Genomic DNA, 17,140 nt, shown 5'->3' on the forward strand with positions numbered 1-17,140 from the left:
ATTCGTTTCCTGGAATCTATTCTGCATCTATCATGTGAAGGTGGTCATAGTTAATCCTGCAGGTGACTTGTGTAAGGTTTTGGATTTTTTGTAACTTCTTGCTAATTATAGGAGTAGTTATATATTTTCATTGACAAGGTGCTACATTCTTTTTTTTTTTTTTTCCCCTACACATTCTTTAATCTCCTGAAAAATCTTTGTGTAACTTTGGGAATGAGCCACTAGAGCTGCATAAGCATTTTCTTGGTTGCTATCATGTTTGAAACAGTTTTCCTTGTGCTAAAAGGCCCTCAGCACAATAGGATAAAAGCCCAGATCTGATTATTACAGTAACTGTTTTCCTGAAAATATCCTCAGATGTTGAATAAAATACTAAATAAGAAAACCTGAACCGAGAGCATATCTTCATTCCTAGTGTGAACCTTAGGTCAGGTTTGTTGTCGGTCTCTAGGAAGTGTGTGTGTGACCCAGAAAGTCTGAGGACTCAAGGAGGAGATAATATATAGACTCATGCTGGTGAAGCCCCACAACAGAAAAGTATTTAAGAAGTTTTTGGTAGGGTATACTCTTGTGCAGGATTGTGCAGGATGGCCACAGATAAACTGAGAATGTTGAGCTTACACTTAGAAATGATGAACATTAAAAGAAAGAAGTCATTCACCACCAACTAATTACAGTCAATAAAAGGAACAGCAAATGATGAGGCCAACATCAGATACTAGTGTAAGCAAGTGTATCAGGAAGCACTTCTAGACTGTCACACAGGGACCCAGCTCTCTGAGAGCCCCGGTTTCAACTATAGTCTGGAATTTGAAATGAGCAGTGGACTGGTCACCACTTCTGGGACCTGGGTGAAAGAGGAAGTAGGTAGGGCTGCACGCAGCCTTCTCCCTTTGGCTGAGCTGGCACAAGCTGCCTTTCTTCCTCCTCAGTAGCCAACAACAAAATGTCAGGTCCATGCTTCGCAGGTGAATTCTGCCATCATTGGGAGAACAGACACAGGTGTGAGGGCTCTCCTCATCACTTACTAAGAAAAAAGAAAAAAAAAAGAAAAAAAAGCTGGGCGGTGATGGCACACTCGGGAGGCAGAGGCAGAGGCAGAGGCAGGTGGATCTCTGTGAGTTCGAGGCCAGCCTGGTCTCCAAAGCGAGTTCCAGGAAAGGCACAAAGCCACACAGAAACCCTCTCTCAAAAAACAAAAACAACAACAAAAAACAAACAAACAAAAGAGTGAGGACTTCAGGCTTGCTCTGGGATTCGGGCCGTTGGTGTCATCCAGGGGATCTAGTGAGACCAAACAATAATAATATTGAAAATATGACTTTCTGAACATTTTATGTAATAGTTCCTATGTTTTTTTTTTTTTCAACATTCAGGTGGCTCTATTGAATTATTATTCCATGTTATTTGTTCACATGAACATTTCCTATGTGAAAGGGTTTCAGTCTAGTTCTGAGGCTCTCCATTAAGCAGGTCTCGGGGCATGTGAGCTGCAGCAGTCCTGGGAATGTTCTTCCAGCCTGCCACCCTGTTTTCATTTGTTGGGATGTATCTGGTTGCATACGTGCATTCTTCTTGTTCTCCGTCCTTTCTTCTGTCTCTGAACTGAAGACCTTTTACCCAGCTGAGAGTGGCCTTGAACCTTGAGTCTCCCTCCCACCTCCCCTGCTGTGATCACTAGCATATGTCTGGCTCAGTACTGAGCTCAGACTCAGAGCTTTGTGAATGTTGGGCAAACACTTTTATCAGTTGAGTCGGATCCTCAGCCATTGGCATTTCTGGTATGTTGTAGATATGTTTTCTGCAGCTGACTGTGTAGATTCCTCATCTTAGAATGTGCTTTGTTTCATAGCATAGACAGTGCCCTGCACATGAGACTGCCAGTAGAGCACTGCATGAGAGTCTCTAGGTCACTAAGAGTACTTCTGAGCAGAAGCAGTTGGTCCTGCCCTCTTCCCAATCCTGTCTTTCGTGTTTTGTGGGATCTTGTGATCTTTTTTTTTTTTTTTTTTTTTAATTATAACTAGGTGATGTAAAAGCCACCATTTGATTCGTAGGTGGGAATAACCTACATGTCAGCTGTTTCTTACTTGACATACAACTCCTTTGCCCTTTGTGGGAGATGAACGCTGGATGAGAAGATGGATTTGTTTTGCAGGGTTTTATCAGAAACTCCCTTGGCTAGTCTGTAGGCAGTGTGAGTAAGTACTTTGGTGCTCCGTATTGCTATAAGGTAACCTTATTTACATGGCTTTAGAAGTCTTTCAGAATTAACTTTTAATAGATTTAGTTTCTTGGATAGTGCTGTGAGGGTTTGGCTAAGAGAATTGAAACGGAATATGGAATGTGGTTTTCTGGATGCTGAGGTGTTTATAGTGGATGGTCTTTCGTTGTGGGGGGCAAAAGAATGCACATTTGCTTTATGTTGGGGATGGGTGTTAGCCCACCATTATGGTTCATGCTGGTTGAGTACTCTACCTCTGAGTTATACTCCCCCCCCAAGTCCTTGATTTGAACCTTCTAGCTGTTTTTATTGTTAGAATTCCAGTTTTCAAAACCTGACTGAGCTCCTATTGATTACCTGAGGAAAGGTGATTTTGCACTTGCAGTTTGGAGCTCTTGGCATTAAGCATGGGATTCTTTTATGTGTTGGGCCTGGTGCCATCTGTCTTCACTGGCTGCACATAAAGTGGCTACCTTGCTTGTTTGGTCTTTTTGTCAGGAAAAAAAAAATGGTTTAGTTGCTTCCTGTAAGCCCTGCTGCTGTGCTTAAGTGTGCTGCTGTGTTTCTGTGTTTAGTCCCAGGTGCAATCATTCATGTCTGGTTTTTCATTTTTGTTCTTTTTTGGAAAAAAATGGTTACTTAAAAACATAATCTACTTAAAACTAGAAAAGACAAAAGAAAACTTGGTGTTGTCTCCTGTGGACAGACGCCTCTCCCTGGCTTGGCTTATAGAGTTCTTCAGTGTTGGCTGTCTGGAATCCCCTTTCTAAGGCCCCACTTCCCTGCACACTAGCTTGGTGTGCTGGGAGAAGCTTAGGAGTCTGTTGGCTGGGCTTTATTTACGGAAACAGCAGGGTTGAGATTGATTGCGGTGTGGAGAGACAGTGTGTGGATGAGGGAGGGTCATAGCACATGCTCAGTCCTGTCAGTGTGAGGGAAGTTTCTGCGTTCTGCGTGAAGGCTGAGGTCATAGCACAAGCTCAGTGAGAGCTCTGTGAGGGCTCTCAGCCTGCATGTGCCTCCATTTTGAGTTCTTAGAGTAGAAAAGGCAGAGTTTTATCAGTAAGTAGAGGTACAGGAATCCAGCTAGACTCACCAGAGCCTCTTTAGTCATGGATGATCCATTCAGTCCCTGCAGGTAGGCGATCTTCCCCTGGCCTCTCGGAGACATTGGCTTTGCTGCTCGAGCTCCTTCTGAAGATGTTTGTGAATCATCTCGCTGTTCACAGTGCATGTTCCAGAACCTTTGATTCAGCCAGCTGGCCGCGCAGAGGTGGCATTGTGAAGCATAAAATCAGAGCTGTGCGTGGGGTCTACCCAGAGATATGAATTAAGCAGATGTAGACTGTGAAGCTTTGTGAGTCGGTCTGTGTCCTCTTCCCTGTTCCCTCACCTCCTCTTCTCTTCGGTGTGATTTTAGCCTGAGTTTGCCCAATGCATTTGGTAGAGCTTGTCTGGCTTCAAAACCTGCAGAACAAACCTGCAGGCTGCCTCATTGCCTAGGTGCCTTGTAGGGATTGCCGTGCCACAGAGCTAGTCTGTTTGGCTGTTTTAGGAAGGGTGGTAGGTGGGCAGCTATTGGTTGCTTTGAAGGTGGGTGGAACTTATTTTGATTGAGAGCCTGTTTGCTAGAGCAAATTATAATTCTTGTGAGGTGACACATGAGGGAATAGCTGTGGGTGCAATTGCAACTGTAGCATCTTCAAGTGGGTTTTTCAAAAGGAGCTGTCATGGCACATCAGTTTTTCTGTTTCTCTGAGGGAGCAAAGCCTTCTGTTTGGAGTTTCTTTCCAGCTTTGTGAGACTAAACACAGTGACATCTATGTTAAAATTCAGATTCATGTACTTTTATTTATTGTATGTTTGATTTAGTTTTGTGGTATGTGTATATTTTGCATGAATTAAGTTCAGTAGGAGAGTGGAAAGGATTTGGTACCAAAGGCGGCAGACAAGGTCACATTTGGTGCCTGTGTCTTGATGTCTGACTACTAAGTAGCCCTTTCTATCCAGGTGAAGTTGTGCTTTTTGTACCTACTGTTTGTAGAGAGCCCAGGCAGATAGCCATCACTGTGGTTTTCTAGGGAGCCAGTCAGGATAAGCAGATTTTGTACAATGGAATTCTTACTCAAACAGGGAGTTAGAGAAGTTTGGGATTGCTAGTTGCTTCTCATTTCCTCTCCCCCTTTCCCCATAGGGTTGGGAACAGTTTAAAAACAGCAGTCCGGCTCTGCGCGGTTGTGAGGACTGCAGAAAGGCCCTAAGGTAGACTGTGCACCCAGGTGAGGGAGAACTTCACTGTGTATGGATACCAAGGCGGGAGGCTTTTGTAAATGCTCAACTGGAAACATGGTGGATGTAAGATGTAGAGCTTCGTGTGATCAACTCTAGTCAGAAGAGGCCTCTGACTGGGGCAGGGTTTTAGCAGTGCTAACATTTAAAATATTCCTACAGCAGGCTGAATTTTAGAATTAGAACCAAAGCGATACTGTTTAGAGGACTGAAGCAGGGTTAGTCTTTGTTGATATTTCTGTGTCTGATTCCCATTCCTGTGATGGCCACTTTCTACTTTGACAATGTATATTTGAACAGTGTGTTTACAAGTTTGAAGGTAATACCCAGTATTTCCCAGAGTGCTTGCTTCTGAAACAAGACCATATGTTTGAGTATTTGGGAGAATATTGATTTTTCTGTTGAAAGGTCTTTACATCCTCTTCTTTTTTAGTTAAAAAAAAAAAAAAAAGAATTGGGGTGAGGGTCTACGATTCATTTGGCTGGTTTGTCTTGGTATAGCCGTGCTTTCATGGTGCTTTGGTATAGCCACCTGCCTTGCTGGTGAAGATTTGGAGTTCGTGGAAGAGTTGATTTTCTTTCTCTGTGCTTCACGTGCAATAAAGTCAGCAACACTGCTTCCTTTATGTATGCATCTGTTCTTTATTCTCCTGTCTAGAGAATATTTTTGGAGAGTTGCTTCTGAACTGCTACCTCCTGTCCAGGGCTTTGGGGCCTATCTGGTGGTGGAGAAGGAGAAGGTGAAGGCTAGCACTGCAGTCACTCCTGGTTAGTGAAGGCCTTTGTGCAGGTTTAGCATAGAAAACACTAGCCAGTTTCCTTATGGCTCATCCCTCACTTGCTCCACTGGGGAACACAGAAGGTTGTCAGACCTGCTATCCTGCTTCTGACCACCTCATTGTCCACTGAGGTAGAACCCTGAGTGGGCTCTGAGAGAAGCTCCCGTGTGTCACTCATGCCGCTTCTTCATACCGCCTGCTTCTCACATCTTCCTGGTGTGTTCCCCGTTGAGGCAGCTCTGATCTGCCTCACGCTCAGTGTCCACCATGCTGTTCATTCTCTAGTGTCATGGGTTCCTGATCCTTTCTTTCTTCTAAGTTCCCTTTTCCTTTCCACTTTGCTTTTTGTCCTTACTGAGCCACAGTCCCTCCTACCAAAGACACATTTGTCCTAACCTTGTGGTAGATGTGGACAGGATGGGAGAAGGCAGGAAACACTAGCTAAAGGACAACTTTGAAAGCATGTACTCATGAGTCTTCTGAAGAAGTACACAGAGTTGATGATCTTCTGTATCATAAAGTTTCTGATCCAGATGCCACAGGTGCTTGATTATATATGTTTAAAATAATTCTGAAAGAAAACTTACCTTTTATATTTTGTGTGCACTGTGATGCTCTGACTCTAAGGTGAACTGTTATTTAATTCAGCTAGGCTGGAGATAATTTCTGGTAACATTCTTTAAAATATATATTTATTTATATTGATGTGATTGTCTTCCCTGTTGGACAGGGTCACACCTATTCTTATAACCTCTGTTCCTAATGTAGGACCTGGCAGATAGATCGTTTTGGGTTTTTTTTGTTGTTGTTGTTGGGGGAAACGGAGAGGCTGAGACAGGGGCTCATTGTGTAGCCATGTCTGACCTAGAACTCACAGACCTACCTGCCTTTGGCATTCAAGTGCTGGGACTGCAGGTGTGCACCACTTTGTCCAACACAAATGGATCTTTGACATCACTATGTTCAGATGGCTGTAGAGGCACAGGCCTTTAATCCCAGCACTCTAAAGGCAGAGGCAGGTGGATCTCTGTGAGTGTGAAGCCAGCCAAGGCTATATACTGAGGCCCATTTTCGGGGGAAAACAAAACAAAACCCAAAACCACAAAATAAAACTTATGTTCAGTACCATCCTTATGTCAGGAGTAAAAGAAATGGCTAGCTCTGGAGCCAGGTGGTGTTGGGATTCCACATGGGAAGAGCTCCGCCTCTTGTATGGCTGGTGAGAACGGTAGGAAAATGTCTGTTGAGTTGTCATAGTTCTAAGTCCTTGGCTAGTTTCTTGCAGGTATGTTTCTCTTAGTAGCAAAATAGCATTAACAATTGCCTTGGGAATGAAGGTTCTTTGTAACCAGCTGTCCACACTTGACTAATCTGCCACCTTCTCGAGTTTTCAGTGTTTATCTTTATTCCTCTTGAAAAAACTTTCCCCCCCTGTTGTGAGGGTTGACCCCACAATCTGACCCCTAGTTGTTAGTAAAGTGCTCTACCACTAAGCTGTATACTCTGTCTTCTTTGTGTTTTGAGACAGGATCTCACTAAGTTACCTGGACTGCCCTCAAACTTGTATTCCCGCAGTCTCAGCCTCCTAGTAGCTGGGATTATAGGCATATATCATACTACCTTTCTAGGTCCTGAAAGTTTGTTTTTACTTATCTTACTCTGCATACCTCATGCTTGCCTGGTGCTGCCCAAAATCACCAGAAGAGGGCATTTGATCCTCTGGGATTGGAATTACGGACAGTTACGAGCCACCATGGGTCCTAAGAATTGAACAGGGGTCACTGAAAGAGCAGCTAGTACCTTTAACTCTTAGCCATCTCTCCAGCCCCCGAAATTGTGTTTTTATTTTATTCTTTTTTCTTTATGTTTATTTATTCATTCATTTAGTTAGTTTTTTCGAGACAGAGCTTCTCTGTGTGTAGCCCTGGCTGTCCTGGAACTCACTTTATAGACCAGGCTGGCCTTGAACTCACAAATTGTGTTTTTAAAGATGGTCTCCTTTTATATATATGGTAACATTTGGTGTTTCCTTTTTTTTTTTTTTTTTTTTTTTATGTGCATTGGTGTGAAGGTGTCAAATCACCTGAAACTGGAGTTATAGACAGTTGTAAGCTGTCATGTGGGTTCTGGGAATTGAACCCTGGTCCTCTGGAAGAGCACCTGTGTGTTTAACCGGTGAGCCATCTCTCCAGCCCCTGGTGTTTCCATTCTTTTTTTTTTTTTTTTTTTTTTTTTTCAGCTGGGGATTGAACCCAGGGCCTTGCGCTTGCTAGGTGAGCACTCTACCACTGAGCTAAATCCCCAACCCCGGTGTTTCCATTCTTAACACTATCCAGTATAGTTACACATACAAGGCAGATAATTGGCCTCTTTGCCCAGCAAATTCACAGCACTATAATAAAGAAGAATTAGAAGATGGCTTTGTCTTTAAAGTATTTCAGACTCTTCCCATTGAGACCTTGGAAATGTGTTATAGTCCTGCTTACCAGTTCTGTGATTTCTCTCTGTAGGCATATGTAGTGTGATTTCAGTTCCTAGAAAGTCCTGTCTTTGCTCAGGAGACCAACTCAATTCTGGAGGGCAGCTGTTATGTTTTTCTTCATGATGGGGTTTTTAAAAGATAATTCATAGCCAGGCAGTGGTGACACACCCCTTTAATCCCAGCATTTAGGGGGCAGAAGCAAGGCTAATCTCTGTGAGTTTGAGGACAGCCAGGGCTGTTATAGAGAGAAACCTTGTCTCCAAAACAACCACCACCACCACCATTTGTTTGCTAAAGCTTGGTATGCGTATATGTGTATATGTCCCCCCTTTTGTCGGGGAGGGTTTCCAGACAGGGTTTCTCTGTGTTGTTTTGGTGTCTGTCCTGGATCTCACTCTGTAGACCAGGCTGGCCTTGAACTCTTAGAGATCCACCTGGCTCTGCCTCCCGAGTGCTGGGATTAAAGGCAAGCGCTACTGCCACCCAGCTCATGCACTTTTGTTGTTATGCTATGGTTGTTAAGCTATTTCATTTGTGCAGCAAATGCAGGCAGTAAAGTCCAGGGGGGCCTGAAATGGGACAGAGTTGGATGTCATTGTGCAGTACCCTATGCAGATCACTGAATAGTGGGTAAAGAAATGCAGACAACGAACAAGGCTGTCATTGCACTTGAAAGTAGCTCCCTCTCATCTGCTGTCCACCCAGTCTTTCTCATAAATATTAAGTAGATCTTCCTTTTTCCCTTCCTTTATAATCAATCCATTTAGCTTTCCAACTCCTCCATCCTTGGGCTCAACCCCTAGTGCTAGGGTTTCAGCCTTATGCCCCTACCCCAATTGCAACACAGTTTTAAACTGTTTCTCTGCTCTGAAGTTGTTTGGAGTGAAAGGCTGGGGTTATGGTTCTTACCAGGGTAGACAGACAGTCTTGTTGCTCCTCAGCTGAATCTTCCTTATTTCTGGACACTGGATTCTATTTTGGAAAAGCCTGTGGGAGAACTGCTTCTGTGATTAACTGCTGTGACTTCCCAAGAGAGTGGGTTTCTTTCCTCAGGCCTTACCGTCTTCTGCAGAGCTGTGGGCTTGTGGCCAGGCTTCTTAGGAGGTTTATCCAAGGCCCTCATACTGTGACTCTAGCTCCAGGCCTGTGAGTGTGAACCATCCACTCATTCTCTTACTGATTAATTTTCTCATTTGATTGTTTTTTTAATGAAAGCTAAATTTTATTCCTGTTAGTTTATCAAACCTCTTTTCAGATTAACTTTGCTGGGAGGATACCAGTGACTATTATTTTGGAATAAAGCTCTTAATTGCTAGTTGTAGCTAAGATACAGTTGATTTAGAATATTAGCATTCACTCAAAATATATTAATTTCCAACGTTTTTAGACACCAGGGGAATGCAAATCAAAACTGCATTGAGATTCTGTCTCACCTCAGTCAGAGACTGTCTCATTCAGAAAACAAATTAGGGGGCTGGAGAGATGGCTCAGTGGTTAGCAGCACAGACTACCTCTTCCAGAGGACCTGGGTTCAATTCCCAGAACCCATAAGGCAGCTGACAACTGTCTATAACTCCAAGATCTGACACTCTCACACAGATATGCATGCAAACACTGATACACATAAAATAAAAATAAATAACATTTTTTAAAAAAGCAAATTAGGGAATGGGTTGCAGTAGGGGAAGGGGCTGGAGGAATAGTGCGGTGGTTAAGAGCACTTGTACTCTTCTAGAGGACCTGGTGTTTAGTTCCCAACACCCACATGGTGCTTTACTACCAACCATAATCCCAGTCCCAGGGGATTTAATGCCCTTTTCTGACCTCTATGAGCACCAGGAGTGTGCATGATGTATATACATACATATAAGCAAAACACTCATACACATAAAATAACTCTAAAGAAAAGAAACGGGGCTGGAGAGAAGACTCAGTGATTATTGCTCTGTCAGAGGACTGAACTTTGATTCCCAGTATCTATGTTCCTTGACTCACAATTCCCTATAACTCCAGCTCCAGAGAATCTGAACACCCTCTGTGGTTACTGTAGGCATTGCACTCAGTGTGTGCAGGAGCATACAGTGTGTGCAGGTTCACAAGTACATTAAAAAACAAAAACAAAAACTGAGAGAATAACAAACCAGAATGACTTTGAAGGAGAAGTGGACAGAAAAGAACACTTACACACTGTAGTAATATAAAATAGTGTAGCTACTATAGAGATAAGTTACAGGGTTTCTCAAGAAAACAAAAAGTGGAGCTGCTATGTTAATCTGCTTACCACTCCTAGGCATGTAACAGAGGAATCTAAGTCAGCACCTTAGAGATAGTCTCTATCCATGTATTCCACTACTATTCACAGTAGCCAGTTATGGACATAACTAGGTGCTTATCCATATATAAATAGATAAAGACAATGTGCTGTATGTATACAATGGAGAGTTGTTCAATTATAAAGAAGTACCAAATGAAATTGATAGAACTGCAAGATTATCTTTTCAGTTAAAAAAAAAAAAGATTCTGAAAAATGTCTCTCATAGATGAAAATGAAAGTGTTAGGTAGACTGTTCAGGAAGACAGAATGTGAGGGAGAATGTGATTGAGGTACTGGATAGACATGGCAGAGACATCCCATGAAGTCTTTTACTTTGCACCCTAACTACATGCTAGTTAAAGCTATAAAATGTGCTCTTGGGCATAGTGGGGATCTAAAAGCAGCCTTGGTTCCTATCTTCACGATGTTTTTGCTCTCGAGAGCATGACAGCCATTTTGTGGTGTATTTTTTCACAAAAGTCATGGCAGATACAGGGTGAAGGTGAGGTGTGCAGACTCGTCCTGTTCTGACTGATTGTCATCACCTAGAGCTAAGAATAGCAGTGACGGCAACAGGCCTGTGTCTTGTTCATTCCATAGCTGTTCTCTTACTTCCACAGTCTCTTTGCTGCGTTATTGGCCATTATGAGCTGAGGACTCAGAGATTACATCAAAATTACACCGAGAGTTAAAGTTGGAATCAAGTCACTTTGTTTCTGGAGTCATGTACTTGGTGCTCTGCAGTCAATATCCACGGTGCTGCTCCCCTCCACATTCCCTTTCTTTGGCATAATGAAGTGACTGTCTCACATTCTCAGGCCAGCCCTAGGGTAGGCAGACCCCTGGGACCAAATGACCAGTCCTTCAGAAGAAATTCTCTTCACCTTCCCACTTTCTGGAAAAGATACTTCTCCTGTTTTGAAATTCAGATGCAAGCTTCCTGCTTCTTTCTGTCCACTCCCTATTTACTTCTTAGACTAAACTGTTTCCATGGTAACAGGTTACTTTTTAAAGGGAATGTCTTGTCATTTTATTTAATCCAATGCAGCTGAAGTGAAGAGGGCTGAAATATTAAGTTGTAGTTGCTATGGATACTGCTTTGTTACATCAGTTTCTTTTGTATCAGATTTCATATCCAATGATTTTTTTTTTTTGATACTAAAGAAATAAACACAATGACTTACCATCCTTGTTGTAATTTGGCTTCTCCAACCATTTTTTCATATCTCAACCAAAGACTTGTAGAATAATAGAGGTTGAGAGTCAGCTATTTTTCAAAATAAGTAATTTATATTAGCTATACAGTGAAATTCTCTGTGCTAGGAAGGACATTGATAGCCACCACACACACACCCCCCACCCACCACCCACCCCCCAGTGTTTCTCTGTGTAGCTTTGCACCTTTCCTGGAACTCATTCTGTAGACCAGGCTGGCCTCGAACTCACAAAGATTCTCCTGTCTCTGCCTCCTGAGTGCTGGTATTAAAGGCGTGCACCACCACGGCCCAGTGGTGATAGCTTTTTTAAAAAGTAAGCACACTTTTACATATTCAGCTGGATCCACAGTATTTCAGTGTTTCAAATCGCAAAGATCCATAGGAAATAGAGAGAAGTGGAAGAAGTCGGAGGGTATAATGGAGTTGGCCTATGATCCTGGTACTGAGAAGGTAAAGGCAGAGAGGATTGTGAGTTTGAGTCCAGTATGGACTGCATAGGAAGACTCACCCCCCACACACACACACTCACACTCACACACTCATACACACTTTGTTCTGGGGTTTCTTGCCACTATTTTAAGTTAGATGACTTGGAGTTGATTCTTTTGTTTGTTTTGGCATTTTCTGACACAGTGTTTCTCTGTATAACCTTGGCTGTCCTGGAACCCTGTGTAGACCAGACTGGTCTCCAACTCAGAGATCTGCCTGTCTCTGCATCTCAAGTGCAGGGATTAAAGGTGTACATCTGACTTTTCTTCCAATTTTCAGCCTTAATTATAACACATCTGTTGACTTTTTATAAAACATTAGCTCCTGCTGAGTGGTAGTGGCCCAAGCCTTTAGTTTCAGTACTCAGGAGGCAGAGACAGGTGGATCTCTGAGTTCAAGGCCAACTTGGTTTGCAGAGTGAGTTCCAGGGCAGCTAAGGATACACAGAAAAATTCTGTCTTGAAAACACAAAAACTAACAAACAAACAAACCAACCAACAAAAAAAAATCTGTAGCTCAGAGGATGTTACAAAGACACTACAGAGCATTTCCATATTATGTGCCCGCACCAGTGCGTGCATGCACACCTGTGATAGTGACTCCCAGGGGGTCATGAGTTTGAGGCCAGGCTAAGTATTGGGACTCTGCCACAAAAGCAACAAATAAGATAGAACAAAATAGCTATTAAAATACTTCTGCCTCTCCAGTCACAGAGCTGTGTGGGGCTGGATTTTCTTCAATTTAAAAATTACTGGGGGGCTGGAGAGATGGTTCAGAGGTTAAGAGCACTGGCTGCTCTTCCAGAGGTCCTGAGTTCAATTCCCAGCAACCACATGGTGGCTCACAACTATCTGTAATGAGATCTGGTGCCCTCTTCTGGCCTTCAGCCATACATGCTGTATACATAATAAATAAATGAATCTTTAAAAACAAAAACAGAAAACCCCAGATTTTCATGTATAGTCAACAGAAAGATATGGAATCTGGAGCCATTTGGGTTTGAGTCTAGTTTAAAAAAAAAAACAACTGGAACAGCCAGGCAGTGGTGGCACACACCTTTAATCCTATCGGGGAATATGGGGGTCCAGCCCCTCTATAGTCCCCTCCCAGGGTCCAGGAAGAATCTACAACCAGCTAATAATTAATCTTTGAAGAAAAGAAATGAATCTATGGAAACGAAATTCCTCAGTTCATACACTTTATTATTCTGTGATAGTTCTCTCTCTACACAGCTTCTATTATGCTCTCATGTCTAGCTCCTTTTTTTGTCTGATTTTTCTGTATATTTATCTACTGTCCCCTCTAGGTTCTATCTTAATTCCTTCGTCTAGTTCTGCCCCTTCTGGGTTCTCATCCATCTAGTTCTTTCCCCTATCAGCTCCTCTCCCATCTCTCCTTCTCACCTGGCTCTTCCTCATCTTGTTCTTCCCCATCTGGCTCTTCCTCATCGCCCATCTCGTTCCTCTAGGACTCTCTTCTAGCACTTCAGTCTAGTTCTTCCCCATCTCAGTTTGTTCCTCTCAAGTTCTTACCCTTCTAGTTCTTCCATTCTCTTTTCTCTTCTCTTTGCTGTTCCCCTTCTACCTAAAATACCTACCTTTTCTTTCCTTGGGCACATGGTTCCCAGCCTTCTCAGGAATGTTGTTTTATCTCTCACCTTGATGTGTAAAAACATCTTTTGTACTCAAAGTGCTCTGGAGAACCACTAGACCTCCTCAAAGCCAGGGGATGGTCTGAGCTTCATTAGCACAGGAAACAAAGCTAGGTGTCTCCTGCCAGCTTGTCTCCTAAGCTAAGCAGTACAGTTAGTAACTTAGTAGGTTCAGCAGGTCAGGGCAGCTGAACTGTTTACCAATTGGTCTGGGCATGCAAGGATTTCTTAGCAGAAGAAAGATGAAATAGGCTAGGTAACACCAAATATTCATAATAAATGGCTTGCCTTTTGACAGACCCTTGGCCGGTCAAAGTTCAGCTTTAATACACAGCTGAATCTCTATGATATATTCTTGCGCCCCGCTAGATAATCCCAGCACTCAGGAGGCAGAGCCAGGCTGGTCTCTGTGAGTTCAAGGCCAGTTTGGGCTACAGAGTGAGATCCAGGATATGCTCCAAAGCTACACAGAGAAACCCTGTTTTGTAAAACAAAAACAACAACAAAAAATTGGAACAACAGAGTGCAACAAAGTTACTATAGAAACAGATAGGAGAACCCAGTTGTATGGTATTATTAGGCAATCCTAGAACAATGATGACTTTATTTTCACTGTTGTTTTTTTTTTGTTGTTGTTGCTGCTGTTCTTTTTTATTATTCTTATTCTTTTAACTTTTATTGATCCTTTGTGGATTTCACATCTTGGGTTCCGATCCCATTTATCTCCCCACCGCCTCAAATCTGCTTACCGCTCTTGCAATACCCCTCTCTAGTAAAACAAAATTTACAAGAACCAGGCTGGAGAGATGGCTCAGAGGTTAAGAGCACTGCTGCTCTTCCAGAGGTCCTGAGTTCAATTCCCAGCAACCACATGGTGGCTCACAACCATCTGTAATGAGATCTGCTGCCCTCTTCCGGCCTTCAAGCTTACATGTAGGCAGAACACTGTATACATAGTAAACAAATTTTTTTAAAAAATTTGAAAGGGGTTGCGGATTTAGCTCAGTGGTAGAGTGCTTGCCTAGCAAGTGCAAGTTCCTGGGTTCGGTCCTAAGCTCTGGCAAAAAAAAAAAAAAAAAAAAAATACAAGAACCAAAACACGAATAACCAAAACAAAAAGAAAGGGAGAAAAATCTCTTTGTGGAAGCTCTAATGTGGCGCACTGAGTCACAGTTTTACCCTTTCGTCCATTCATCTTTACTTACAAGTGTTCATTGCAATGAGTCTTGCTCTGACTCTGGTTTCTGCTACACCTCTGGTTATGGCTTCTCACTGGGGCTCCTCTTGGATATCCTGTTGTCCTGTGTTTTGGAGATCCTGCTGTTTTGGATCTATAGGGTAATCCTGTTGGTTAAATTGGTGCTGCTCTTGGCTGGCCGCTGCCTGCAGCGGCCATGCCGACAGAGGAACATGCTGGAGGAAAGTCACAAGCCATAGTTACCTTTCTAGCGCTTTATTGGGAGAGAGGGGGAGAGGGAGGGAGGGAGGGAGAGGGAGAGGGAGAGGGAGAGGGAGAGAGAGAGAGAGAGAGAGAGAGAGATGGGGAAAGGACCAGAGAAACAGAGAGACTGCATGGAGGGAAGAGACCAGAAAGAAAAAGGAATGCATAGAGGGCCAGCCCGCTTTTTAGGCTGGGACACCGTTGCAGGCTGATGACATAATTAAGGACACAGTCCTTACATCCCAGACTTTCACTTACTATATATATATAAAAAAGCAGGTAGATGGGAATAGAGGCATTGTTCCTCTCAAAAACTGCTTCCAGCTGACTTTTGGACATGGGTTGGCTCTTGGGGGAATGGAGAAGTGGAGTGTTCTGAGGTAGACAGGCGTTGCAAGATGCTGTCTGTCATCTGTTTGCTCTGGAGACTTGTATCTCTCTTGGCTGTGGCTGGGAACTTTCTGTTTGACAAGATGCTGGTGACATAGAAAAGCTTAGAGAGAAAACAATCATTATTATTTTATGTTGGTAGATCTAGCCTGTCCAGATGGAATTTGAAACATGTTAAGCTTTATCAGAGACAGATTATTTTAAAGCATCTGCTTCCTTTACTAGTTCAGCATCCAGGAGACAGATGATCAATTGTTAAAAGCATCTCACAGTAATAGATGTTTACATTAAAGTCTTTTTGTAGGGCCTTTTGGGTCATTAGCTGAACAGTGAGTTAGAACAGGGAACTGGAATGAGAAAAGCTTGTGGTACATGGGAATTTTTTTTTTTTTTTTTTTTTTTTTTTTTTTTTTTTGAATTAAGGACAAGGTAAAGATCATGGCCCTGTCTATATGCACATGAGAAACATAGGCAGTAACTTTAAAGTGAGACAATGAGCTCTTACCTTAGTTGGAAATCTTTTTTCATTATGTAACTCTGAAAGTGCAATTAAATCTGGTGAGGTAAGTAAGGCTGTCCTCTGTACCCTACAATAGAAAGGTGGAGTGACATCCTAAAACTCCTTGGACTGAGTCAGTGGCTCTGGTGTCCAGAAGGGAAGAAACAAATCGCTTCCCTGCTGCGTTCTGGGTTCCCTGCTGTGTCTGTAGCCAAGCCTAGGTCTGTTGTAGGTCTTAGCTTAGTGTACCCATGCGTCTTGGTGCCTGGGGCAGTCAGCTGACTGGTTGTCTTTCTAGGCGGCACTTTTAACAAGGCTGTTGATGGCCTGGCAGGGCATTCACTAGCCCGTGGCCTTTTTCTCACTTAAAACAGGGACCCAACAGCTTTCGGGGATCAGCGAGTGCCAGCACTTGGCAATTTTGTTTTTGAGCTTTTATCTCTTCCCTGGCACACCTTAAATGCCACAGATGACTCTTTTGCCCGTGGGGTCAGGAGCCTTGCTCTACAGATGCTTAAGTTTTAGTTGAGGAGGGGTGTCTGGTGAACAAGAGACTGATTTTACTCAGTGTCCTGAATTTTTTTTTTCTTTCTGATCATTGGTGGCTTTAGGATGGCTTTTGGAAGATCTGCCAGTAGGCAGACTGTAAACCGATCCTTTTGGAAGACTTGTCTAAGCTATAAGCTGATTTTTGGGCTTAGGATTCATCCTGACTACTGTAAACTTAATTCTGTGGATCTTAGCTGCTTTCACACCTGTTTGTGTTTCTTAAGGCAGTTGAAAATGAGTGGGTGGAGTTAAGGTGAGTTAGGGTGAGAGTCTTAGAAGCTGCCCAAGCCTGCCCATTTGAGCCCGCCCACTGCCTGAGGAAGTCAGACAGAAAAGGTTGCACGTGGCAGACGCAGAAGTGGGGAAGGAGAAAGGTTTAGAGCTTTAGCAGAAAGCTTGGGGATAAAGTAACTCTTATTTGCCTGTTCGCTTGGTGAAATTCCTGCGACTCTGTTATTCGGCCCGGTTTACCGGTGCCCCGCCCATATCCACCAATGTAGGTGGTAAATGTATCCACCTCTTTGTCTCATGGCTGTAGTCGAGAGAAAAATAAAAAATTAAAATAACAAACCGGGATCAGACCTCAATCTTGGGTGTCCCCAAGAGTGGAGCCATATCTAAGAATCAGCTCAAGTTCACCATCCTCTTCATCAAGGGATGGGAAGGACTGCAGACACGATGCAGTTGGTCTACCCGGTAGACCCGAGACAACATTTTCTCCTCATCAGGAGCAAAAATGTGCCTGCTGTTGCCAGCACAACCCAAGGACAACACCTTGGGTGTCGCAAAGAATATAGCTCATACTACAGCAGTGAG

General features: G+C 43.2%; 1 protein-coding gene across 6 annotated transcripts in view; it reads left to right on the forward strand.

Moving 5' to 3' along the window:
- The window catches only part of Rere (arginine-glutamic acid dipeptide repeats), a 376,646-nt gene that overhangs the window by 233,096 nt on the left and 126,410 nt on the right, over positions 1 to 17,140 (forward strand). The window contains exon 1 of one of the 6 annotated variants that reach the window (XM_036177348.1): positions 3,123 to 3,362. The exons of the other annotated variants lie outside the window; for them this stretch is intronic. Within the exon in view, the coding sequence (XP_036033241.1) occupies positions 3,337 to 3,362 (26 nt within the window). The 5' untranslated portion in view covers positions 3,123 to 3,336. Of the gene's footprint in view, positions 1 to 3,122; positions 3,363 to 17,140 lie in introns of those variants that run through there. 6 annotated transcript variants of the gene reach the window in all.

This window comes from Onychomys torridus, chromosome 2, assembly GCF_903995425.1.
Source record: "Onychomys torridus chromosome 2, mOncTor1.1, whole genome shotgun sequence".
Lineage (NCBI taxonomy): Eukaryota > Metazoa > Chordata > Mammalia > Rodentia > Cricetidae > Onychomys > Onychomys torridus.